This window comes from Corythoichthys intestinalis, chromosome 11 (genome assembly GCF_030265065.1).
Source record: "Corythoichthys intestinalis isolate RoL2023-P3 chromosome 11, ASM3026506v1, whole genome shotgun sequence".
Classification (NCBI taxonomy): domain Eukaryota; kingdom Metazoa; phylum Chordata; class Actinopteri; order Syngnathiformes; family Syngnathidae; genus Corythoichthys; species Corythoichthys intestinalis.
The window spans coordinates 4,163,954-4,190,156 of NC_080405.1; the positions used below are offsets into that span (position 1 = coordinate 4,163,954).

The 26,203-nt window shown below is 39.4% G+C and overlaps 1 protein-coding gene across 10 annotated transcripts in view; it reads right to left on the minus strand.

The window, feature by feature from the left end:
* hvcn1 (hydrogen voltage-gated channel 1) overlaps positions 1-26,203 on the minus strand; it is a 59,571-nt gene extending 33,368 nt beyond the window's left edge. For 6 of the 10 annotated variants that reach the window (XM_057849532.1, XM_057849541.1, XM_057849533.1 and 3 more), the window contains exons 1-2: positions 6,485-16,363; positions 1,765-1,869 (exon numbers count right to left, since the gene is read on the minus strand). In XM_057849532.1, coding sequence (XP_057705515.1) covers positions 1,765-1,869; positions 6,485-6,700 — 321 coding nt within the window. In that variant the 5' untranslated portion in view covers positions 6,701-16,363. Of the gene's footprint in view, positions 1-1,764; positions 1,870-6,484; positions 16,364-17,546; positions 17,685-20,362; positions 20,910-20,944; positions 21,773-26,094 lie in introns of those variants that run through there. The other 4 variants (XM_057849535.1, XM_057849537.1, XM_057849536.1 and 1 more) reach the window with 4 other exon arrangements.

Here is a 26,203-nt window from a genome sequence, read left to right on the forward strand (position 1 = left end):
ACTCAGTTTCAGTGACTCCGACAGCCATTCCATCTTAAAAGAAACGCATGTCTTGATGAATGTAGTATCAATGCCCGTTCCTTTCGCCATTATAAGGGGTTAGCATTTGCGTGTCTTAACTCCGCTGCATTGTTCTTAGCTAGCTAACTTGCATGGTGTGTATGGGCATGGCACATACAGTATGGTATGCGCAACAATGTCAACGTTTGATTGGCTGCGTAGCGTAACTGAAGTGAACTTTTTTGTGTATTATTGGCTAGACACCTGTTGCTCATTGTGTTTCGTTGCAAAATGGTACAGAAAACAAATTATGTTGGTCTAATTAACTAGATTATAGCAGTTCGAAGGGAGCGGAGGGGGTGGAATGTTGTCGACATGTATTTCTGTCGGGGCTGTGTCAGCGTGAATGTGCCTGTGTTTGTCGGGGCTGGGTCAAGTTATCAGCCAATCAAACGTGTGTTGGGGGGGGGGGGGGGGGGGGGGTGGACCGGCACATTCAGAAAGTGAAAAGGGCTAAATGTAAGTTTGAATATAATGAAAATAATTCACTTAATAATGGTAGGGTCAATTCTATCCTTACAACATATGGGAAGACAATCTAAATTACCTACACAACTGAACTCATTATATAATGCATATAAGATTGCTTAAAAATTGGTGGGGACAATTTGAGCATCATGAAAAGTTGGTAGTGTTATGTCCCTACCGTTCCTATGCAAACCTACGCCCTCGGTAACAGGTCAATTGCCAATAATAAATCAACATTAGGGTTGTCCTAAGTGATTATTTTGATAGTCAACTAATCAATGATCATTTTTGCGATTACAGCGAGTCCCTGAGTTATGAATGCATTCCCATTCATATACTGGCGGCGTAACCCAAATTTAGTCGGATTTTACCGTTAAAGTCGAAAGTTATGTCAAATAACTCAAATATACTGTGATAAAAAAGAAACCTAAGATTCTGTACTCATCATTACTGCTGTGAAGTTGATGGAGGGGAGCTATGAGAGCCGTGTGCACCGCCCTTTGGCGAATACAAAACTGCATTTGACATAATATTAGGAGATTACTAGACAACGAGGAAAGTTATGGCAAATGTACAGAGTGGGAACTATCAAACGCATTATTACCAATACATGTATTTATTTTATATTTTCAAATCAACCAATTTGCTCTAGCCTTAAACTGAAGTCGTTGAACCACTGAATATTTATTAAGAAATGCTTTCTCAGTTTTGAAACAATTTGCACTTTTAACTTCATTTTAGCCAATATAAAAATATATCTTACGTGGGAGTGTATGTTCACTGATAATGGTTTACAGTTAACTGTGCGTAATCCAGTATTGAAAATGGTAGCATCTTATTTTTAATCAAAAAATAGTAACCAGGTGTTACCCGACTTTAGCTGTTGCCTCAGTTGATCCGTACAAAAAAGGATGTGTGTTGTCTATTTTTGCCCATAAACTTTGAATGTTGGAATGTTAGAAAAACAAAAACACAATTTGCAAGTTTGATCTTTTCTATTTATTTTGTACTTGAATATTTTTTTTTTTTTGGTAAGATTTTTATTTTTATGAAAATCTAAAAACATTATTATTAAATCTATACTAAAGATTTTTAGATCCGATTTTTTGGACACCCTGTGTATATATATATATATATATATATATATATATATATATATATATATATATATAAACATACTGTATTGGATACTGGATCAAATATTTTTTTCTACTGTATTTGAATGAAAAGTCTCACCTCAGGTGCTAAATGGCCATGTTCCAACTTGATAATGGACAAATCAATAAGCAGCTCTGCTAATACAAAAATGGCATCGAGAATTACTAAACACACCACCGTCACCTGTTGGCGAAAATAAAAGAATCAGCCATTTCTCTTTTTTTTACCTCTCATATTTGGGAAAAAAATATGCAAAAGCATCCAAGCACTTTCTGAAGCAATCATGTCCAGCCAGCCGGCGCAGTTTCACACATCATTTCCGTTTTTTGTGTTTCATGATGTCAATTATCTCCCCGGGTATATTTTTAAAATGGTACTCTTTTTAAATTAATATTTGTGTTTTTCTATTTTTTTTTTTATCCTCATTCAAAAAGTATTTGGGGTTAAATTGTGACTGTGTATTACTTGTATTGTATGTACTTTGTATTACTCTTTTTTATTAATCGTCCCTGACTGACCGTTGGCTGTGAAGTTTTTTTGGGGTGAATGATTCACACCCCCAATATATTTACGATACAATCCTTTCGACTTCCAAAGTAAAATTTGACTCGTCAGTTGTCTCGACATATGAAAACATGCTCGAAATACGACGATTTGTGACAGCGTTGCCATTTCATTGTTTTCCCGCAAGATGGATGCACGGCAGGTTTTCTTGTGAGACAAATCAATTTGGGTCCCAACAAGGTTAGTGCAGGTGGTGAAAAAAGGAAAAAGGTGACACTTACCATTGTAATTAAGAAGGAAACGATAGGAAAATATGAGCATGGTATGCATATAAGTGAACTGGCTAAACAATATGGAAAATATACTGGACTGTCTCAGAAAATTAGAATACACAATATTCTAATTTTTTGAGACAGTCCTGTGTATATATACGTGTATGTGTATATATACTTCTAATTTCCTGAGACAGTCAGGAAATTAGAATATTGTGTATTCTAATTTCCTGAGACAGTCCTGTATATATACACAGGACTGTCTCAAAAAATTAGAATATTGTGTATTCTAATTTCCTGAGACAGTCCAGTATAAAACTTTCCACTCTACCGCACCTCTTTCTCTCTCCTGTCAGTCACACGGTGCATTCAGGAAACCTCCATGAAGTCGGCCCCCCATCAGATACAAATATATATAAAAATTCGTTCGTTCGATAAATCGTTTGTGTTATTTTTGTACTTGTTTGTCCTGTAAAAATTTTATATATATTTAAAATTCTTTTTTAAGTCAATCTGAGATCAACCAGCCCCCCATTTTGATTTAAAACGGCTAAAAATTGTGTCAATCGTTTATGCTTCATTTGTGCTGTAAATGGCTTCATATGTACTGCTATCGTTTTTGAAATACTATTTTTGACAGGTCAATCTGAGGTCAACCAGCCCCCCGTTTTGATTAGAAATGTATGTATGTATCTATCTATATACAGTGGTATGAAAAAGTATCTGAACCTTTTGGAATTTCTATTATTTCTGCATAAAATCACCATTAAATGTGGTTTGATCTTTGTAAAAATCACCCAGACGGTAAAAAAATGTCTGCTTTAACTAAAACAACACAAACAATTATAGGTTTTCATATTTTAATGAGGATAGCATGCATACAATGACAGAAGGGGGGAAAACAAGTAAGTGAACCCTCTGCTTAAGGAGACTTAAAGAGCAATTGAAACCATTTTTTAGCAGACAATATAAGTTAGGTGTGTGCCCAATCACTGATGAGTGGTTTAAAGCTGCCCAGCTCACAATAAAACTAGTGCTGTCAAACGATTAAAAAATTTAATCTAGTTAATCATATGTCAAGTGTGTGATTAATCATGATTATTTACATTTCCCTCGGGATGAATAAAATTGCTCTTCAGGGAAAAAAAATCTAGGAAAATACTATAATTGACTTAAAATTTGTTTTGATGAAATGTATGATGTGTGAATGAATTAATACTTAACCAAATAGAGTTTTAAAATTTTATTTAACAACTTAGCTCATATAAAATAAAAAATAAAATAATTTGTCTGTATTATACAGCAAAGAGTTTTTACAGATTAAAGTGCCTCAGACTAACAATGTGGCTCAAGTACCGTTTGGCATATTACCCAAAATTAACTGCCAATTTAAAGAGAAGACAAGCCCAATACAGTAACAATAGCTAGTGTTTCAAAAAATGTGTAAACAACTTGTCTGTTAAATTGAACATTTCACACAAATAAATGCAGCATTTGCAGTTTTATACTAAATGGCCTGAAAGCTGTGTGAGATATTTAAAAAAATAAATTGTCAATTTTCACACACTTAACTGAAAAACATTACACTAAACTGTGTGTAAAGGTGTTTAGAAACACTGCTTAAGTTAGCCATACTCTTTTTTTTTTTTTCAACCAACTGCTCAGGCAAACTAGCTTGTTGACATTTTCAGATAACAGAGCAGACCTTTTCTTTTGAACGGTGTGCCCTGTCAAAGAAAACAGTCTCTCGCAAAGAACGGTTGTGGCAGGTGTGACCAGATACTTTTTTTGCTAGATGGGCCAGCTTACTGTGGGCACCATTGTGCGCAGACCACCACTGTAGTGGACATGAGTCCATGCTGGCATTGCCTTGTACCTGTCTAGTGGTTTGTCATTGGTTGTTGTTGTTTGTTGTCATTGGATTTTCAAGGCCCTCGTCTTCGACTATATTAATGGGTCTACACTCTACAGTCTCTGGCTACCCATGTAGCGATAGCAGTAGTCAACCTACTTGTTGTCTTTTTGTTGGCAAGTCCGAGTCCGCACTCTGCCAGTGTAGCTTGATGACTGCAGCTTGTTCCCATAGTGTTAGCGTCATCGCTAACACTAGCAAAGATATGCATTGCCCGAAGGTGGTACTTTAGGCTGGTTGAGCTACGATCGAAGGACAGTTCATTACATCAGTATGTGCACACAACTTTGGTTTTATCCAGATTTCCATTAGGCAGCTTTTTAAAACGGAATTTGGTCATCATCCTCATTCATCCTCACCCATCGTGGCTGGCTGCATTGCCGCGCGGAGAATGTAAACATCAGCGAGTGGGACTACGGGAGGCAGTTGTGGCCAAACTTAGTGTGAGCGGTAAATTGCGTTTTTTTTTTTTGTTTTTTTTTTTAATGCGTTGATATTTCCAGATTAATCATGGTCGTTAGCGCGTTATTGTTGACAGGCCTATATGAAACTCACACCTGGTAAGAATTGTCTTGATGAGAAGCATTGTCTGATCTGCATCATGGTTCGGTCAAAAGAGCTGTCTGAACACCTGCCATCAAGGAATGTTAATTTGTATAAAGCTGGGAAAGGATACAAAACCATCTCTAAAAGTCTGGATTTTCATCAGTCAACAGTCAGAGAAGTTGTCTACAAATGGAGAGGGTTTGGCACTGTTACTTCTCTCCCAAGGTGTGGCCGTCCACCAAAGATGACGCTAAGAATCCAGCGCAGAATACTCAGAGAGGTAAAAATAACCCAAGTGTGTCTGCTAAAGACTTACAGAAATCACTGGCACAGTCCAATATCTCTGCGCACACATCAACTACATGTAAAACTATGGCCAAGAATGGAGGAAGCCACTGCTGTCTGAAAAAACATTGTTGCCCGTTTAATGTTCGCAAAAAGGCTCTTGGACACTCCACAGAGGTTTTGGCAAAATATTTAGTGTTGAATTGTTTGGGACTAACAAACAATGTCGTGGGTGTAGGAAAAATGGAAAAGCTCACCAACATCAACACCTCATACCCACCATGAAGTATGGTGGAAGGAGCATCATAATTTGGGGCTGTTTTGCTACCTCAAGGCCTGGACAAGAGGCAATTATTAATGGAAGAATGAATTCAAAAGTTTATCGGGATGCTTTGCAGGAAAACCAGAGGCCGTCTGTCAGACAGTTGAAACTAAAAAGAGGTTGGATCCTGCAACAAGACAATGTTCCAAAACACAGACGTAAATCAACTAAGGAATGGTTTCAGAAGAACAAAATACACATTCTGGCCAGTCAAAGTCCAGACTAACCCCATTGAGATGCTGTGGCATGCCCTAAAGACAGCGATTCATGCCAGACATCCCAGTAATCTGACTGAACTACAGCAGTTTTGTAGAGGAGAATGGGCCAAGATTAGTCCTGATCAATGTGCCAGACTGATCTGCAGCTTCAGGAAGCATCTGGTTGAAGTTATTGCTGCCAAAAGGGGGGGGGGGGCACAAAATTTTAAATGTGATGGCTAACTTACTTATTTTCCCCCCTTCTGTCATTGTTTGCATACTATCCTCAATAAAATAGGAAAACCTAAATATGTTTGGGTGGTTTTAGTTACAGCAGACACTGTTTTTTTATATATATATCTGATTTTGACATAGATGAGATCACATTTGATGGTGATTTTTATGCAGAAATGTAAGAAATTACAAAAGTTTCAGATACTTTTTCATACCACTGTATATATTTAAAAAAATAAATAAATAAAATAAAAAAACTACAGTTTATTACATTTAGCCTCAGGAGAAAATACTTTTACTTTTTACTTGTACATTTTAAAGCAATTACTTTTAGATACTTGTACTTTTACTTAAGTATTTTTTTTTGCACCTGTATCCTTACTTTTCCTTACTTCATCCACCACTGGCTAACACGCAGACTAGCATTCATCATGATAATTTTACAGAAAATACATTTTCCCCTGAAAAAGTACGTTATCGTAAAAGGGGTCCTGTAACTGTAAAAAAATGCTACATAAAAACATACCTGGAAGCGTGTAGAGCTGTATAGTCTTTTCAGAGAATCCCTGAATGTCACGGTTTCAGGGTACTGCCCAGTGGCAGGACCTAGTTCATCACTGTGAACGTGCAATTCTTCATCCTCCCACTGGCCAGGCTGCTCATCTCCCACTGCTGTGAAATGCCTTAAGTAACGGGCCATGACAATAAGGGCTAGACAGAGGAAAGTCAAGGTGATATGCATTTTATACTTCAAAGAAGAGATCAACAGCTTGAATTGTGCTAGTTCAGAGGCGGGCAAACTATTCCACAAATGGCCACAGCGGGTAAGGGTTTTCGTTCCAACCCATCAAGAGGACACCTTTACACCAATCTAGTGTCTTACAATCAATTGATTGCAGTCAGGCGCTTCTTGTTTCCCCGGACCTCTCATTGGTTAAACTGCCTGTGCTGGATCGGTTATAACAAAGACCAGGACCCACTGCGGCCCTTGAGGACCGGTTTGCCCACCCCTGTGCTAGTTACTGTAATTTTCCTGTTGATTACAGTGCAGTTTTGTTTTCGTCAACAATGATGATAAATGTTTCGTTGACAAACATTTTTTTCATGACGATGACAATCTAAAAATCCCCAAAACCCTCCATGAGTCATCACCTTATCGTAGTGGATGGGTTTGCTTGTCCCAATGATCCTAGGAGCTATGTTGTCTGGGGCTTTAAGCCCCTGGTAGGGTCACCCATGGCAAACAAGTCCTAGGTGAGGGGCCAGAAATGACTCAAAATGGCTCAAAATGACCCCTTATTATGAATAATATAAATGGACTCGAGTTTCCCTTGCCCGGACGCGGGTTACCGGGGCCCCCCCTCTGGAGCCAGGCCTAGAGTTGGGGCTCGAAGGCAAGCCTCTGGTGGCCAGGCCTGTCCCCATGGGGCCCGGCCGGGCACAGCCCGAAAAGGCAACGTGGGTTCCCCTTCCCATGGGCTCAACACCTGTGGGACGGGCCAAAGGGGTCGGGTGCGTAGGGAGTTGGGCAGCAGCCAAAGGCGAGGCCTTGGCGGTCCGACCCCCAGCTGCAGAAGCTAACTCTTGGGACATGGAATGTCACCTCTCTGGCAGGGAAGGAGCCTGAGCCGGTGTGTGAGGCAGAGAAGTTCCCACTAGATATTGTCGGACTCTCCTCCACACACAGCTTGGGTTCTGCTACCAATCCTGTCGAGAGGGGTTGGACTCTCTTCCACTCTGGAGTTGCCCACGGTAAGAGGCCTCGAGCAGGTGTGGGCATACTTATTGCCCCCCGGCTTGGCCCCTGTACGTTGGGGTTTACCCCAGTAGATGAGAGGGTAGCCTCCCTCCGCCTTCAGGTGGGGGGACGGGTTCTGACTCCTGTTTTGTGGATCTGGAGAAGACGTTCCACCGTGTGCCTCGGGGAGTCCTGTGGGGGGGTGCTCCGGGAGTACGGGGTACCGGGCCCCTTGGTAAGGGCTGTTCGGTCCCTGTACGACCGGTGTCAGAGATTGGTCTGCATTGCCGGCAGTAAGTCGAATTCGTTCCCAGTGAGGGTTGGACTCCGCCAAGGCTGCCCTTTGTCACCAATTATGTTCATAATTTTTAGGGACAGAATTTCTAGGCGCAGCCGAAGCGTTGAGGGGCCTCGGTTTGGTGACCATTGAATCTCTGCTTTTTGCAGATGATGTGGTGCTTTTGGCTTCATCTAGCCATGACCTCCAACTCTCACTGGAGCGGTTCGCAGCCAAGTGTGAAGCGGTTGGGATGAAGATCAGCACCTCCAAATCCGAGACCATGGTCCTCAGTCGGAAAAGGGTGGCGTGCCCTCTCCGGGTCGGGGACAAGATCCTGCGCCAAGTGGAGGAGTTCAAGTATCTTGGGGTCTTGTTCACGAGTAAGGGTAGGAGGCAGGGGTAGATCGATAGGTGGATCAGTGCAGTGGCTGCAGTAATGTGGACTCTGCACCGGTCTGTAGTGTTGAAGAATGAGCTGAGCCGAAAGGCAAAGCTCTCTATTTACCAGTCGATCTACGCTCCTACCCTCACCTATGGTCACGAGTTTTGGGTCGTGACCGAAAGAACAAGATCCCAGATACAAACACCGAAATGAGTTTCCTCCGCAGGGTGTCCCTCCCTTAGAGATAGGGTGAGAAACTCGGTCATCCGGGAGGGACTCCGCGTAGAGCATTACTCCTCCGCGTAGAGAGGAGCCAGCTGAGGTGGCTCGGGCATCTGGTTCAGCCTGGACGCCTCCCCGAAGAGGTGTTCCGGCATCTCCCACCGGCGGGAGGCCCCGGGGACGACCCAGGACACACTGGAGAGACTATGTCTCTGGGCTGGCCAGGGAACGCCTTGGGATCCCGCTGTAGGAGCTGGTTGAAGTGGCGGGGGAAAGGGAAGTCTGGGATTCCCTGTTAGAGCTGCTGCCCCCGCGACCCGACCCTGGAGCAAGCGGAAGATGATGGATGGATGGATGGATGGATGGATGGATGGATGGATGGATGGATGGATGGATGGATGGATGGATGGATGGATGGATGGATGGATGGATGGACAATCTTAAAATGTGGCACAGGATACTAGAACATAACGAGACAAATGCCAGTTTTTGTCTGACAAGACGACTACGAGACGAAAATGCGACATCGTTTATGTCATATGTTCACAATGTTTGATACAGTATTTTCATGTTGTACGTTGAGTACTTCAGCTTGCATCGTGGTAATGTTTGGGTCGTGTCACTCATGTAAGATATGCTGCGCCTCTCCCTCCTCACTAGAGGTTAGGATGTGTCTTAAGCGAGTAAGGCTGTTTTTATTGATTGATTTTGAACAGAAGCCAACTTATCTGATTAAAACAATGTTAAAAACGATCAAATCGGTACGTTCAATTTTAAAAACCGCACCATTTTTTATCCAAGCCGCCGTAGTTTCCTTGGCATATATGCTTCCTCCCATAAGAGCGTGCCATCTTAAACAACAAGAACGTGAACGACCATGGCTTCGGGCAATTCTGCTACTTTTGCCCAGCCAACTTTGGAGAAAAACTCCACACATTATGTGATTAGTACCTTATAGGCGACCATTTGCTTTGCTTAGCCAAAACCACCTGAGGACGGATTCTGGCTGCAATATTCAGTCATAAAGGATGAGGTGTCTACTTTTCCACTAGGTAAGACAGAAAAACGAACACGCGCGCGCTCACACACACGCACGGGCACTAGTGGTGTCAACAATAATCGATGCGGCGATGCATCCCGATGCGGGGCATGGACGATTCGATTCAATGCGGGCAACAAGCCGAATCGATTCAGCGCATTTTAAAATATATAAGTACGTTCAAAAATCTTCCCTGCGCAATTCCGGTGATGCAATGGATTTGGTTTCCCCATTTGTATTATTATTGTCATGTTTCATTTTTTACACACTGTCAAGTTTCCTACCAACCTCATAGAAGCCAAAATGTCTCCAGATGTCAGCTTTCAATGTCTTAGGTGCATCAAGGATCTTTCTTGCTCCCTCTTTCTCCGCTTCAGCCATTGTTATGTTATGTCCTATCTCTTAGAGGTTAGATCTTGTGCCCGAGTTCGGTTCGGGCTGAAAATGTTAAGCATTCACGTTCGGGTCGGGTTGGGCCGCCTCGCGCCGGACTAATAAATTATACAAAAAAAAAAAAAAAATGGGATAAAACCGAGAGCAGGCTCTCTGTATTGTGCATTTGCTTGTGCACTCACATGAAGCAGTGGCGCCGCCCGCTTTTTCTTCTTCTTCTCCGCTGTGGCGCTTGCGATTCGTTACGAAAGACACTTTTATTTATGCACACAAAGGCAACACAAATGTGATCCTTTTGAATCCTCTCCTCTGTGTGTCTGCAAACTCGTTTTTTTTTCTTTCTTTTTTTATATTAAACTTTCCCAGCGTTATTTCGTTGTGTAAATGATTTTATAACGATCACAAAAATATGTAGACTATTTAAACATTAAGAAAACTTGCGTTTTTTTTCTGCCAACTGAGAATTCGTAACGAAAGACTTTTTTTATGCACACAAAGGCAACACAAATGTGATCCTTTTGAATCCTCTCCTCTGTGTGTCTGCAAACTCGTTTTTTTTTATATATTAAACTTTCCCAGCGTTATTTCGTTGTGTAAATGATTTTATAATGATCACAAAAATATGTAGACTATTTAAACATTAAGAAAACTTGCGTTTTTTTTCTGCCAACTGAGAATTCGTAACGAAAGACACTTTTTTATGCACACAAAGGCAACACAAATGTGATCCTTTTGAATCCTCTCCTCTTTGTGTCTGCAAACTCGTTTTTTTTTATATTTATTAAACTTTCCCAGTTTCGTTGTGTAAATGATTTTATAATGATCACAAAAATATGTAGACTATTTAAACATGAAGAAAACTTGCGTTTTTTTTCTGCCAACTGAGAATTCGTTACGAAAGACACTTTTTTATGCACACAAAGGCAACACAAATGTGATCCTTTTGAATCTTCTCCTCTGTGTGTCTGCAAAATCGCATGTTTTTTTTTTTTAATATTAAACTTTCCCAGCGTTATTTCGTTGTGCAAATGCTTCTATAATGATCACAAAAATATGTAGACTATTTAAACATTAAGAAACATGCGTTTTTTCTGCCATCTCGAAGAAATGAAAATAAATTGCTGCTGCTGCGTTTTGTTTTGTTTTTCGCGTCACTCCAAGCCGGGTCGGGCTTCAATACCAGCGGGCCGGGTCGGGTCGGGCTGGATTTTTTAGGCCCCATCTAACCTCTACTATCTCTCTGCTCTCTCAATTGCAAAAAAAATGATATTTCCTCATGTTGAAACAGATTGTTATGGCTGCTAAAATGCTGCTGCACTTCATTTTAATTCATTATTTTTTATTGTTATGTGGTAGTTACTGATTGCATTTCTAAGTTGATTGCACATATATAGTGGGCTAGGCCAACATTTTACTTTTGTTCTACATTGCAATTTAGTTGGATGTTTTGTTTGCAACTGAACTGATCCCTGGATTGATATTGCGATAAAGATGCAAAGATGCTGCTGCACTACAATATTTTCTTTGTCGCTTTCTTTAATATTTACTTGAATATTTTTATCGATGGGTTGTTGTGACTAAAATACAGTGACTGTTATTACTGATTTTGCACAGGAGTTCAGATGTTGCACTGTGTGAAAGGCTGTTACTGTGTGTAAAAAAAAAAAGAAAGCCCTGGTCTCATTCAAAGCACCAATTAAATGCTGTGATCTGTTTTTTTTTTTTTTTTTTTTAAATATATATCTAAAAGTATTTTCATTTGACTTCAACCAGGAGTGACACAAGAGCCAATAAAAAGTTGTTTAATGTCTGACCGCTTGTGTTGCCTCATGATTCACGAAAAATATGCTTTGCTTTAGAATTTTAATGCATCCCAGGCTTTAAGGCATCGCGATGCATTGCCGAATCGAACCGAATCGAATCGTGACCCTCTGAATCGAATCGAATCGAATTGAATCGAATCGTGGCCCTCCAAAATCGTAATCGAATCGAATCGTGAGGGCAGTACCGATGCACACCTCTAACGGGCACACACACACACCCACGCACACAGCTGGGATGCCAGTATGTACGAGCATGGGCTAAGCTACTATCCAAGCATATATCTTGTACGTTAATTTTACTGCTGACACTGCTTTTCGGGGTCATCTACATGTTTTGCCCCCCACCCCCCACCCCCGCCACAACACTCAAACTCCGCCTATATCATAAACCTATATTTGTCTTTGTTTAAACAAGGTGATTGCCACCTTGCATATTGTTATTAATGAGTGACAGTTTTGCACTAATCATTAATTTATGTAAGTAAGAAGAGAGAAATATGACAGCACATCACCCTGAGCTTGGCTGCCTACCTACTTCACCTGACTGGCTGGCTAGCTAGCTGGCTGGCAGACTGACTTGCTGACACACTATTTGGTTTACAGACTAACTGACTGACTGACTTTTCTCAAGCTTTATTTTGGTTCAAATGATATATCGCTTCTTTCATTATTGAAGAACAGAGCTGGAATCTGTTGAATAAATAAAATGCTCTTCATCCCAAGGGATTTTTCTGTGTGTGTTAACAGAGTCAAATTCACTGGCACTTTCAATTCCAATAAAGTTTAAATACAAGACATTCTGAATGCTTTGTCATTATTTTTATTTTGCCAAGAAATCATCATCGATATTGGAAAATCGGGTTTGGAGAAAATAATCGGGATTTTCTTTTTAGGCAAAATTGAACAGCCCTACAAGCTAGGTTGCACTCCATATTGCTTATTTGGAAAGAAGATTTGTTTTCTTTGAGTTTTTTTGAAGATTTGTTTTTCTTGGGAAGAATATACAATGTTGCTTTCGCCTTTAAAGGTCTGTGCTGAGTGATCATCAGATGCGAAATGTAAATCCTAGCGTTAGCATTAGCTTCAGAATGGCGAGCGTCCTCTTGAAACACTGGACTGTCTAAAGCCGAGCCACTTGGCTTTTCTGTTCAGTTAAGTCTAGACGATGTTAAACACTCCGACAACTTTTTTTTTCCTTTTTTGTTTTACATACAATTCTTGGCTTCGAGGGTAGATCTGATTTAAAATAATGTACTGCTTTTTCTGCTCAGTGTGTATTATCATCACAAGGTTTGCGTTGTCCTGCTCTCCCTCCTCACTAGAGGTTAGGATGTGTCTCAAGCGAGTTACTGTAGGCTGTTTTTATTGATCGATTTTGAACAGAAGCCAATTTATGAGCAACTTATGAGCAATATGTGCTCATCTATCTATATCTGTGTTTTATTGAAATAATTGTAAACCTTTATTCATTACAGGACTACAACATTTTGAGTAGCTCGATTAAAACTAGACGAAATTTGTATGAGATTTGGTCAACTAAAATCACACAATGACGAAAACATTTTGAAATAACTAAAATATGACTTAGACAAAGAAATATTTTCGTCCAAAGGCAAAAGACAAAAATTAAAAGGGCTACCCAAAAAACCCACTGTTACAGTGGTTAACAAGAAATGTGTTTTTCACTCCACTTCTTCTTGCGTAATGCCGAGGTGCTGAATCCAAATCTGACCTTAGTTTTTTTTCCCCCCGTAAGCCGTTTTTTCACAAATCAAGATTCTTTTTTTTTTTTTTTGCAATGCAAAATTTTGGGTTAGCAAACATTTTTGAGAGTGAGTATTTAGCTGGTACTTAAAAAATAGCCCAAAAGTAACAATATGTAGCAAAGTTAGAGGATGCAATTTCCGGAGAAATTGCGCAGGGGTGCTTTGCTCTCTCTCCTGTGGCTTACTTCATGTAGATTTTCAGTAATTTCCTATTCATTTTGATGCAGTTTTCGCATTGGTTGCCATTGACGGTGCCATGTTGACGGGGAGGGGGCGAATGTTTGTTGACTTGCCCCTCCCTGTCAACATGGGTTGGACATCTAGTGCTGTCAATGGCAGCTAATGTGTGCATAGAACGACCTCAACTAAAATATCAACTAAATTTTTTGGTGGAGTAATGTTCTTGTGGGTATTTTTCTTGCGATTTTTTTTTTTTTTTATGATTTATGCATGACTGGTGACTAGCGTGGGATCTAGCCAAAATGGGTAAACATCCTGATGGAAAGTTTGAACACTGCAAACAAGATCAAACGGTGAAATATGTACTGATGGAGTGTCCAATGTACAGTGAACAGAGACGGAAGCTTTTCCAAAAAAAAGTGGGCCGTTGCCGCAAGGCGCTGTGTGACTCTGAACGATTTGTTGTGGCCCACGAAGGGGCAAGATAGAGCGATAAAAGCTTTGGCGAACTTTCTAGTTGTCACTGAACTGAAATGGATATAAACGTCATTACGTGATTTGGCCACATTGAGAAAGACAGCAATGTGCCAGTAGGCATCGAGTCTGCTGGAATCCAACAGAAGAAGAAGCTCAAACGTAACTCCACAAACTGCAACTGTAAACTTAGATACAAATGCATTCACATATATTAGCTGCAACAACTTACAGCCTATAGTGGGCGAAACCAGAGCGCAGCTATCCTTTATCCATGTCAGACAAGTCTGCTCCTCAGTCGTACAAGGTGACAGTCCAGCCAGACCCAACACTGCCACCAGACAGCAGTGTATCCTCCATCATTAAACAAAATACAATACTTTTGGACTTTTTGGACAGTTATTTTGAGATTTAGGGGAACTTAAAGGGTTAATTAAGCGGAAATTCGGGTTAGTCGCCAGCGTAGGAACAGAACTCGTTCGTAACCTGGGGACCAGACACGGCGCTCCGCATACGCATAACACGCACTGCGCGTAGGGCACCAACTCTGCCTAAAGGGGCACCAAAAAAAAATAAAGTTTGTAAAAAATCCTAAAAAATAGTAATTGTAATAACAACAACAATATATAGTATTTAAAATAAAACTTTGTAAAGCCTGATAAATGCAAGTAATTCAAATACAAGTAACATAGGCTCATTATTTACACAAAAAAAGAATCTCCTGTGCGGCCCTCTCGTCAGTCTACCTTTGGTGCCCCCCCCCAAATTCCCTAATGGTTTGCTCCATTATGCTTCAGTCGCAAATATGGCAGAAGTTTATTCTTGAAAGGAAATGTCATCGAAAAGACAACAAGAGTCGGGGGCGAAAAAAAGGAAGAGGAAAAAGCAGCGAAATGATGCCCGCGCATCACTTGCAGGTAAGAATGTTTTTTTTTTGTTTGTTTTTTTAAATAATTGTTTATTTATTATCAGCTACGTTTACATGACTACAATAATCTGATAACTGGGAATAACCAGGTAATGACAATAATGAGATTTGACGCATTTACGTGCACTTCAGTGATGTGATAATCAGGAAAAACCTGGTTTACATGTTAAATCAATAGTTCGATTTCTTTCCAAGTACATGACGTAAAACTCTTGGTCTCAGCATAGGCCTTCCTCCATGTCTACCAAAAACCCATGCTTGCTTGAAGTTGTCCCACTGAACCTCTTCAAATGCGAGTGTGGCTTGTGTTACACAAGCTCGCTAACTGCAGAGTAGGCCCAAAGGCTGAAAGCGAATCAGTTTGGCGTCCCTAAGTCCTCTCTAGCGACATCCGTTTTTCCATTTGTACACATGCTCAGAGATGTAAAATAGCGGTGTTTATCATTTAAAGGATAGCGGATCATGCTCTTTACATGACCACTTGAATAATCTGGTAACTCCAGAAATCGGGTTATGATCGGTTTATTAGTGTGCACAACCAAAAAAAAAAAACACCCCAAAACGCTGTGGATGTGACTAATGATGTGACTTGCAAATTCATTGCACAATGAAAATTAAATGGAATGTTACGAGACATACCGGTAGTGGTTTTATGCAACGACTATGTTGATACCGAAATTTTTTCCATTTGTAAGAAGCCGTAGTCATTTTCGAGAGATCCAGAGGCCAAGAGTGACATCTACTGGTGAAACTAATTAGAAAAAAAAAACAATCTTAAAGCTATGTAGATTTCCCCTTTCATATTCATTGTTTCCACTTTATGTCCAGAATGTTTATAAAGTGCCCTATCAGTCCATGTCTATAAAGATATAATATTAAAGTTTTCATGTATCTGTGTTTTAAATATGAGCCTGCATAATACTATAATTAATTTAGAAAATGTTTGTACCATGGTTCAAAACAATATTTCATAATCCCTGAATGTTTTGTCTTGTATTTCTGATACAGGATCAATGCTTCAGTATATCAAAGGAGGAACCCAAGGCCAAGCAAAAGATTCAGATGAACAACCATCCACAAGCAGTCAAGATTAGCCATCCACCAGCAGGCCTATAGACTTTGCAGCAGCACCCAGTCCTGACCAACAACCATCTACCACTTCAGATATTGTTCATTTCTATCGTTGGGGGGGGGGGGGGGGGGGGTGCACCACAAAGCATTTATGCCTAGGGCACCAAAATAGCTAGCGCCGGCCCTGCTGGGGACTACCTGTATTTTGTAATAACAACACATTGCTGATAATTATTGTTTTTCCATGTGCTTTCATAATTCAAATATGTACCCAATTAATTCAGTTTTGAGTAATATTATTATAATATTATATATATATATATATATATATATATATATATATATATATATATATATTTTTTTTTTTTTTTTTTTTTTTTTTTTTAAATCACTTTTCACATACAAAAAATAAGGGTGATGGTTATCAGGCCGGCCAGCTCTACCAATGAGGTGTCCCTTTCTTATTTTTTCCAGGGAGTTGGCAACCCTAGTCATGCCTGACTAACATTTTGCACAGTTCTACTCACTGCTAGTCACAGTTCTGGAAGCAATGGTATAGGTGCTTTTTAAAAGGGGGTCACTAGAGACCCAGCGCTGTATAATTGTAGTTAATTTTGATTATTATCTTATCCTTGTATTATGTGATTGTAGCCTGGACATAGAATCTGTTAATAAAATCTATCTATCCTTGATAGCAAAAAAAATAAATAATAAATTACAATAAATATGACATGACCCCCATTTCTACATTTAAGTTTCTTTTAAGTCAAACTGATTTTGTCATCATTTCATCATATTAGACAATCTAATTTGACTTCTCTTTTTTCAGTCTTGCAACATGTTATTGAGAAAGCAACACAGAAGGAAGCTAACAAAAACCAACGTTAACCAGACATGAAATATCAAGAAGATAACAAAGCAGAATAATGAAATACGAATGCAAACACCTCTTTTGACTTTACCCACACATTGTATTATACGAAATTCGACATGAAAAGATACGCACAAGAAGTAGTGCAGATTAAAAAGTGAAATCAGTTCCATAAGTAAGCCCGAATCGAATAAATGATTGAATTAAACGTCGAATGCGATGCGTAAAACGTTTCGGGTCGAAATCAAGATGACGTAAACTGCAGCTGATGTTTTTGTGTCACGGGAGCAGTCCGACTCGGAAGAATCCCGATCGCGTTTTCCATCCAACATCGCTATTTTCGTGCAATGCTGTGGCTTCGTTTAACAAACAAAACGAGATTGAAGTTTGAACAACAACTTGAAAAGAACAAATTGCTTACCCTGTTGTCACCACTGATGCATTGAAGAAGTTGCAAGCCAACCTCCAAAGAAACGGAAATCCAGATGTCAGTAAATCAGTGTTGAGTGCAAACGTATCCGGATCCGCTAATTTCTACTCCTTCCTTTCCTTTCCTTTCCTTTCGGGGAAAAACAAAACACATTCTGAGAGAGAGAGAAATTTTGGAAAACGCAGCTGAGAGTGCTGACTCGCAGAGTTCCCAGTCAAACGTGTTCATTGATGTTATTGTATGTATAATAATTTGGTGTGGATGTGGTTTTGCCAGCAATTTATTTTTGAGTGACCATATTTTGATTTTCAAAAAAAAAAACAAAAAAAAAAACAAAAAAAAAAAAGAAGCACATGAAAAATAAATAGAAAAAAACCAAGAATTTACATCAATTGCAGTAAGTCTCATGCTATGATTTATATACACTGCTGGCCAAAAGTATTAGCACCGCTGCAACTGCAATTCTGTCAGATCATGCTCAATTTCTCCCAGAAAATGATTGCAATTACAAATGCTTTGGTCGTAATATCTTCAGTTATTTTGCTTGCAATGAAAAAACACAAACGAGAATGATTTGTAAAAAATCATTAGCATTTTACGCAAAACTCCAAAAATGGGCCGGACAAAAGAATTGGCACCCTCAGCCTAATACTTGGTAGCGCAACCTTTAGACAAAATAACTGCGAAGAACCGCTTCCGTTATCCATCAATAAGTTTCTTACAATGCTCTGCTGGAATTTTAGACCATTCTTGTTTGGCCAACTGCTCAAGGTCTCTGAGATTTGAAGGGTGCCATTTTCAGATATTTCCACAGGTGTTCTATGGGATTCAGGTCTGGACTCATTGCTGGCCAATTTAGAAATCTCCAGTGCTTTCTCTCAAACTATTTTCTAGTGCTGGGTCATTTTCCTGCTGGGAGACCCTTGACCTCTGAGGGGACCCAGCTTTCTCACACTAGGCCCTACATTATATTGCAAAATTTGTTGGTAGTCTTCAGACTTCATAATGCCATGCACACGATCAAGCAGTCCAGTGCAAGAGGCAGCTAAGCAACCCCAAAACAACAGGGAACCTCCGCCATGTTTGATTGTGGGGACCGTGTTCTTTTCTTTGAAGGCCTCGGGTTTTTTTTTTTTCTTTGTAAACTCTATGTTGATGCCTTTTCCCAAAAAGCTCTACTTTTGTCTTATCTGACCAGAGAACATTCTTCCAAAACGTTTTTTGGCTTTCTCAGGTAAGTTTTGGCAAACTCCAGCCTGGCTTTTTTTATGTCTCTGGGTCAGAAGTGGGGTCTTCCTACCATAGAGTCTCTTTCCATTCACTACATCGTTGTCGGGTAGTACGTGTTGAAACTGTTGTACCCTCGAACTACGGGACAGCTTGAACTTGTTTGGATGTTAGTCGAGGTTCTTTATCCAACATACGCACAATCATTTGTTGAATTCTCTTATCAATTTTTCTTTTCCGTCCACATCTAGGAAGGTTAGCCACAGTGCCATTGGTTTTACACTTATTGATGACACTGCGCACGGTAGACACAGGAACATTCAGGTCTTTGGAGATTGTATTGTATTGATTGAATTGTAGCCTTGAGATTGCCCATGCTTCCTCACAATTTTGCTTCTCAAGTCCTCAGACAGTTCTTTGGTCTTTTCTTTTCTCCATGCTCAATATGGTACACACAAGGACACAGGATAGAGGTTGAGTCAACTTTAATCCCTTTTAACTGGCTGCAAGTTTGATTTAGTTATTGTCACCACCTGTTATGTGCCACATGTAAGTAACAGGTGCCATTAATGACACAAATTAAAGAAGCATCACATGATTTTTCAAAGGGTGCCAATACTTTTGTCTGGCCCATTTTTGTAGTTTTGTGTAAATTATAATTTTTTTCCCCATTCTCTTTTGTGTTTTTTCATTGCAAGCAAAATAAATGAAGATATTAGTACCAAAGCATTTGGAATTGCAATCATTTTCTGGGAGAAATTGAGAGAATTGCAGGGGTGCCAATACTTTGGCCAGCAGTGTACTGTATATATAGATGCTGCATGTTTTTTATTCCTATTTCACGTTTGTTTTATTTGTCATACTCTGTGAAATAAAATTATTTTTTAATATTTTAACGGATTTATTGAAATCATGTTTTTAGATTTAGTATATATACAGCAGGGGTGTCACAAGGTTTTAAAAACAAGGGAGCTTAGCCCCCGGGAGGTGCACAGGATGTAAGTGAACGTAGCGTACAAGCACAAAACTTCACAAACAGGTAATATTCTAACCATTTGTGCTTTTCAAACCAGCTGTGGTGATGCTCGCTTCTGCGTACCAAAACTATCTTGTGGGTAGCTCTTCAGCTTCACCTGTCAAAAATACGCCATTGGTGTAACCACTTGTCACTCAAACATGTCTGACCAATAGATAGAGAAGCGCAACATTTGTGTCATAATGATTCAATCAAAAAAAGGAGTTCAAAACTTTTTTTTACTTCAATCAAAAAAAACAAAAAAACATTTCTAATTAAAAAAAAAATGTAATTTTTTGGGGGGGTTTTGGGTAATTTTTTCATATGAGTTTTTTCTTTGGTTGAAAATATATTTTTTGATTGATGCAACCGTAAATTTTTGAGTCTCAAATATTTTTTTGCATTCAAAACTTTTTTTCTACAATTGAAAATAATATATATTTTTTGATTGAAATGTTTTCTCTTGAAAATATCTTATTTATTCCACAGGGAAAATGCGGACTGGATTATCAGTAATGCGGGTATCTCTATATGAACAAGTGGAATAAATTGGATGACAACGCACTGAAGGGGCGATTCAACGGCAACGAAAGGCCGGGGCGCACGGTTGAAGCGCCAGCAGAATGATGCCAGGCAGCGGACCACCGAGCAGAACAACCGAGAAGAAGCCCGGGATGCCAGGCGCTGGATGACTGAGCAGAACGACCGGGACCATCAGTGATCCGAAGCTGCCGTTGTCGTCCGTGCTGCTCGCCAAGCAGACCGCGCAGAGACTAAAAAAAATCCTCTTTATGAGACAGGCAGCGATGAGGGAAAAGTTTACCCGGCAGTCGCTGTGACAACAGCGTCATTTTGGCAACAACAGCGTCATCTCTCAGTTAGTTACGTGTAAATAAATTGTTACTTTCCTATCAAAAGCTCCATTTGTCTTGTTCTTTATGGCATTTTGTAAAAGGAAAACATTATTCAGATGTTTGGGATGTAACTAAAGCAAAAAAATAGCTGCCAAGTCAAAGTTATGTTTGAAATGTATGCTTTCACAAAAAGCTCAATTTCTCTGTTTTTTTCATTAAAAATTGGAAAATTGCTCAAACTAAGCTATTTTCTAATGCTAATTTCAAAAGAATGGGAAAAAATATGAACTTACTTTTTTTCCTGCTGAAAGAGGAGAGTCTAATCTTTCTTTTGGTGGGTTCCATGCTTATATAGCAATAGAACAGAATTTTCTGTGGGCCCTGCAAAATCAGTCAAAATCCAGTAAAACGGCCGGGAGTAAAGGGCCTTGCTCTGGTGAAAATGGCTGGGAGTGAAAAAGTGACATTGCTAACAAAATTAAAGCTCAGTATCGATACCCTGAACAGAGATGCGTCGATACCAACAGGTCAAGGAATGCCTCAGCAGATGCAACAAAGGAAGTGCCGCGATACTTCACTGATCCACCACTGGGAAGAGCCGAAAACCCACTCATTTACTGGCAGAACCATCAGAATGTCTACCCTCATTTATTCCATTTAGCAAAAACATTTTTATGCACTCCAGCATCATGTGTTCCCCGTGAGCGAGTATTTTCTAAATGTGGAGAAGTTGTAAGCAAAAAAGAAATCGACTCAATCCAAAAACTATGCTGATAATCATGTACCTCAATAAAAATCTTTGAACGTTCACCATCCCGCATAATGGCCATAGTTACACAAGCACACTGCAATATTTCCCCCCACATCGCTCACATCAGTGACACAAAACACGTTCAGAACTCTTTATTTGTAAATAGTCAACCTCTTACAATATTCGCCTAAACCATATTTGGACAAATATTTACTTTTTTCCCCTTGAACATTTCCTCAGAATGCTGGCCACCTCTGCTAAAATGGGCTTCATTCCTAGGTCAAATGGATTACTCAATCCTGACCGTGAAATTGAATCAGTGATCAATATGGTGAAATGAGAATTTGGTTCAGTATTTCATGTTTTCTACAAAAAAATAAAATAAAATAAAACCCAAAATAAAGTGACTGGCGATTATTGTATGAGGATGACGAAATAGCACATCAAAATCAGCTTTTCTGTGTGTATCATACTTCAGGGGGGAAAGACGGCTTGTGAGCCCCTGCAGTTCCAGTTTTGGCCAGGAGATGTCACTGGTAATGAAGTTTCATAAAGTGAACCTATTTTTGAATCAATTTGGCCAAGTGGGTTGCAGCTTTACAAGAAGCTTCATTGGCCATCAATAGCTGAAGCCCTCCTAAAAGAGGTCTAACGACACTAATGTGTATGGCGGAAAACACAGACAAGACTGAAAAAGCAGTTTCTGCTCTTTTACCCTTCTTTAAAATAAAAGAACTCTTGTGTTTGATAGAACAATATGTCTATATGATGCCATAGCAGGTTCGTGGCCCATTAAGCCCCCAAACTATTTTTGATTTGTCCGTTTTACCCTGAAAAACCCCCGTTTACAGACGTCACACAACTGCTTTTGTTTCAACCTAGCCATAAAACGAAGCTAATTAATTATATTTATTATTCAAAATGCCCATCATTTTTAGCTTAGAATCATTAATTGATGTGTAATATTTCGTCTTTAAAAAAAAAAAACAACAACAACAACAACAACAACAAAAACGACTTTAAAAAAATATTCACTCGTATATTTTAGACTTTTAAACAAATTACGTCACAATGAAAAAAATGGTGTCTGTAAATAAGTCACGGATATATCTACCTCATAACTATGGCTTAATTTTTTGTTTTTGTTTTGTTTTGTTACTGTCACATTTTCCCTGATATGTTAGATGATAAATAATCGATCCAAACAAAGAAAATTGGGAAAAAAAAAACATTTAAAAGGGTAAATATATTAAAAAGAGCATCTCGACCACTCCTTGATGTCTGCGATTTCTGCATCGCGACCCTTGTTATATGGCCATGTTTCACCCATAAAATCCCCAAAAAATCCAGCTGTGGCCATTCACATCTGTGTCTTGACACTCTATGCTACATGCTACATTGAGTTTTTGGATCGAAAAGAGGTGAGTACGCGATAATATCTCGTTACAATCATGGCGTCTTTAATTATGCTCTCGCGTGCTCTCACTTCCAGTTAGGATTTTGCTGTTTAAATTTTTTTTTTTTTTTTAATGCCCTCCTGTTCAAAAATTTTCTTCCCCCAGAAAATTGAGATTTTAAGCCTTCCAATGATGTATCACACATGCAAATAGGACAATTTTGAAATTTGGCCAAATTGGGGGTCTCAGAGCGGAACTTCAAGTCACCTAAGTGTTTTCCGCCATATACATAAATATAAATATATATTTTTAAATTCGGCCCACGAAGTCGTGAATCCATGATAGTCACAGTGCAAAGTAGTGAAAGATTACTGTAATTGCTAAAATATTATGGATAACCGATGTAATACTTTTAAGAAAATCAATCGATTGAGAGAGAACGAACCACCAGGCTTGGAGAAAATGAAAACATTCGTGTTACTACATGTCAAAACAACTAAATATTTTTAGTAATCTATGCCAGGGTTAGAGAATAAGGGAAATTATTTTGAAGTTTACTGGCCCGACTCTCAAAACCACTGGCCCGGGTCGTCGCGTCAGTTATTGATCCCAACAATCTTGAAAAAGAACAATTTGCTTGAATAGCATGAATAACATTTATTTTTGGGGGGTAGATTTAATGAAAAGTACAGCATAACAGGTGTGTAAATGCTCTCGTGTGCAGTAGTACAACCTGCTCTACTCTTCCTGCGCCAAAATAAAAGCATGCATCACGAAACAAAAGTCAACATTAAAAAAAAAATGATGGGACGCAGGCGTTGTAAAGTCGAAATCGGGGTCGAAGTCCGGGACTACCTGTATTTTGAAGTAGCGCTACTCTTACTCGAATAAAACTTTTGGCTACTCTATACACTCAAAAAAAAGAATCAGGCAGGTTGTAAAGTTTACTAAAAGACAGTGTGCATTTTCAGCAAGAAACCATCATGTTTCCAAGGTGAGCATGATTGAATCATGCAGTCTCTACATAAACATGAACAGTGAATGAGGAGCTTGATTAGATATTGTTGATGCAACATAATGTTAATGTGTCTTTCCAACTAATTGCAATAGTCTCGTGATTTCTCGCGGGATTTAAAAGTGAGATTGCCAACTTCCTGAAAAAGTAAGGGACACCTCATTGGTACCATCACCATTGAATTATTATTTTGTATGTGAAAAGAGATTTTTTATTAGATGGGACTTTAAAAGGCAAAGGCCCAGCTAGTAAAATTTCTCAACTTTATTTTTATTTCTTTTTAAAATAATCTTATTATCCACATTTTTTCGGCGCAGTGGAGACTCCAAACCGTTTGACCGACCGGCACCGTTTAAATATCAGAATGACCGGAATTCCATTCATTTTTAATGGTAAACATTTTCCCTTCATTTTCAGTAGCCACGTTTACATGCTGACTTTTATTCATACCGATTCAAATCATTCCGAATGGAAATTTCAGATCAGCTGTTTACATGTCACTTCATCTATTCCGATCCAGCGTTTACATGTGACTGCCTTTATTCCGAAAGGACGTTTGACAACTGCCGTCTGACATGCGCAGATTAATCAAAACAAAGCGTCACATTGCAAAACATGGGAATCGATCGTCGGAGTGCTGCTGTTTTAACTTTAACCCACTTGTTGTGTTTGTGGGGTCGTATCCGCTTCTGCTGTTTTGCTCTTTTGCCTTGTATTAGCCGGTTTTCCACCGGTTTCTAATCTGGTCAACGCTCCGGTCTATTCCGGCTTCGTGTAACCTCTCGTGAACTTTTTTAAATAGTTCACTGTTCCTCGTTTTACGCCCGTCTAAGCGAGCAATTATATTCAATTCTTTTAAAGTTTGAATTAAATACAATCTTTCCGCCGGACTCCAATTAGGTGCGCTGTGCTTGGAAGCCATGTTGCAAGTGACGTTACTTACGTCACAAAGTGACGTCACCACGTCAGTACGGAGCATGTGCAGAAAGAACGCAACCAGACACCATTCCGCTTCCCTGTTTACATGATATAATTTTACTTCTAATCGGTTTGGGAAAAGGAATATTCCACCCCTGTGAATCGGAATGAAATTCCATTCGGTTTGGGCCTGTTCATTCCGAATGAGGTGTTTATATGGAACACATTTATTCGGTTTGAACAAATATTCCAATTGTAATTGGAATATTTGGCTCCATGTAAACGTGGCAAGTGACAGGAAAACATAGGTGGTTGTGATTTTTGACCACTTACCATTACAGCCCATTGACATTGAAGTGGCGCCTAAGTAAGTCAATACCACTGACAGCTATGTACGTCCATGCCAATAGCCACGTTTACATGCTGACTTTTATTCATACCGATTCAAATAATTCCGAATGGAAATTTCAGATCAGCTGTTTACATGTCACTTCATCTATTCCGATCCAGCGTTTACATGTGTCTGCCTTTATTCCGAAAGGACGTTTGACAACTGCCGTCTGACATGCGCAGATTAATCAAAACAAAGCGTCACGTTGCAAAACATGGAGATCGATCGTCAGATCAGCTGCTGTTTTAACTTTTCAAGTGGAAACAAAACTTCAGAATGACACGACGTTCATTTAAAAAGTTGTGTGGGTGCGCTGCGCATGTGCTTGGAAGCCATGTTGCAAGTGACGTTACTTAAGTCACCAAGTGACGTCACCACGTCAGTACGGAGCATGTGCAGAAAGAACGCAACCAGACACCATTCCGCTTCCCTGTTTACATGATATAATTTTACTTCTAATCGGTTTGGGAAAAGGAATATTCCACCCCTGTGAAACGGAATGAAATTCCATTCGGTTTGGGCCTGTTCATTCCGAATGAGGTGTTTATATGGAACACATTTATTCGGTTTGAACAAATATTCCGATTGTAATTGGAATATTTGGCTCCATGTAAACGTGGCAAGTGACTTTCATGAATGTCGCTACTATTGATCCAACACCTCTATGATAAGCACTGCCCGGAGAGACCGTTTCTCACGAAAATAATTGTAAACAAGCCTTGGATAACGAAGGCTCTTATCAATGCATGCCACAAAAAAGCCAAGCTGTACAGAGAGTTCATCTCTAATCGGACAACTGAAAATGAAAACAAATTCAAAAAGTACCGAAATAAACTCAACTCCATCCTGCGTTCCTGTAAAAAAAACAATACTACTGCAATTTACTGGAAGACAACAAAAACTATACTTCCAAACTATGGAAAATCCTAAACGGTACGATAAGAAGAAATAGGGAGTCAGGAAAATCTTACCCTGAGTTCTTCTATGGAGGTAACAGCCAAATGAGAAACAAAGAAGAGATTGCAAATAAATTCAATGACTTCTTTGTTACAGTGGGCACTAACCTTGCTGAGAAAATTC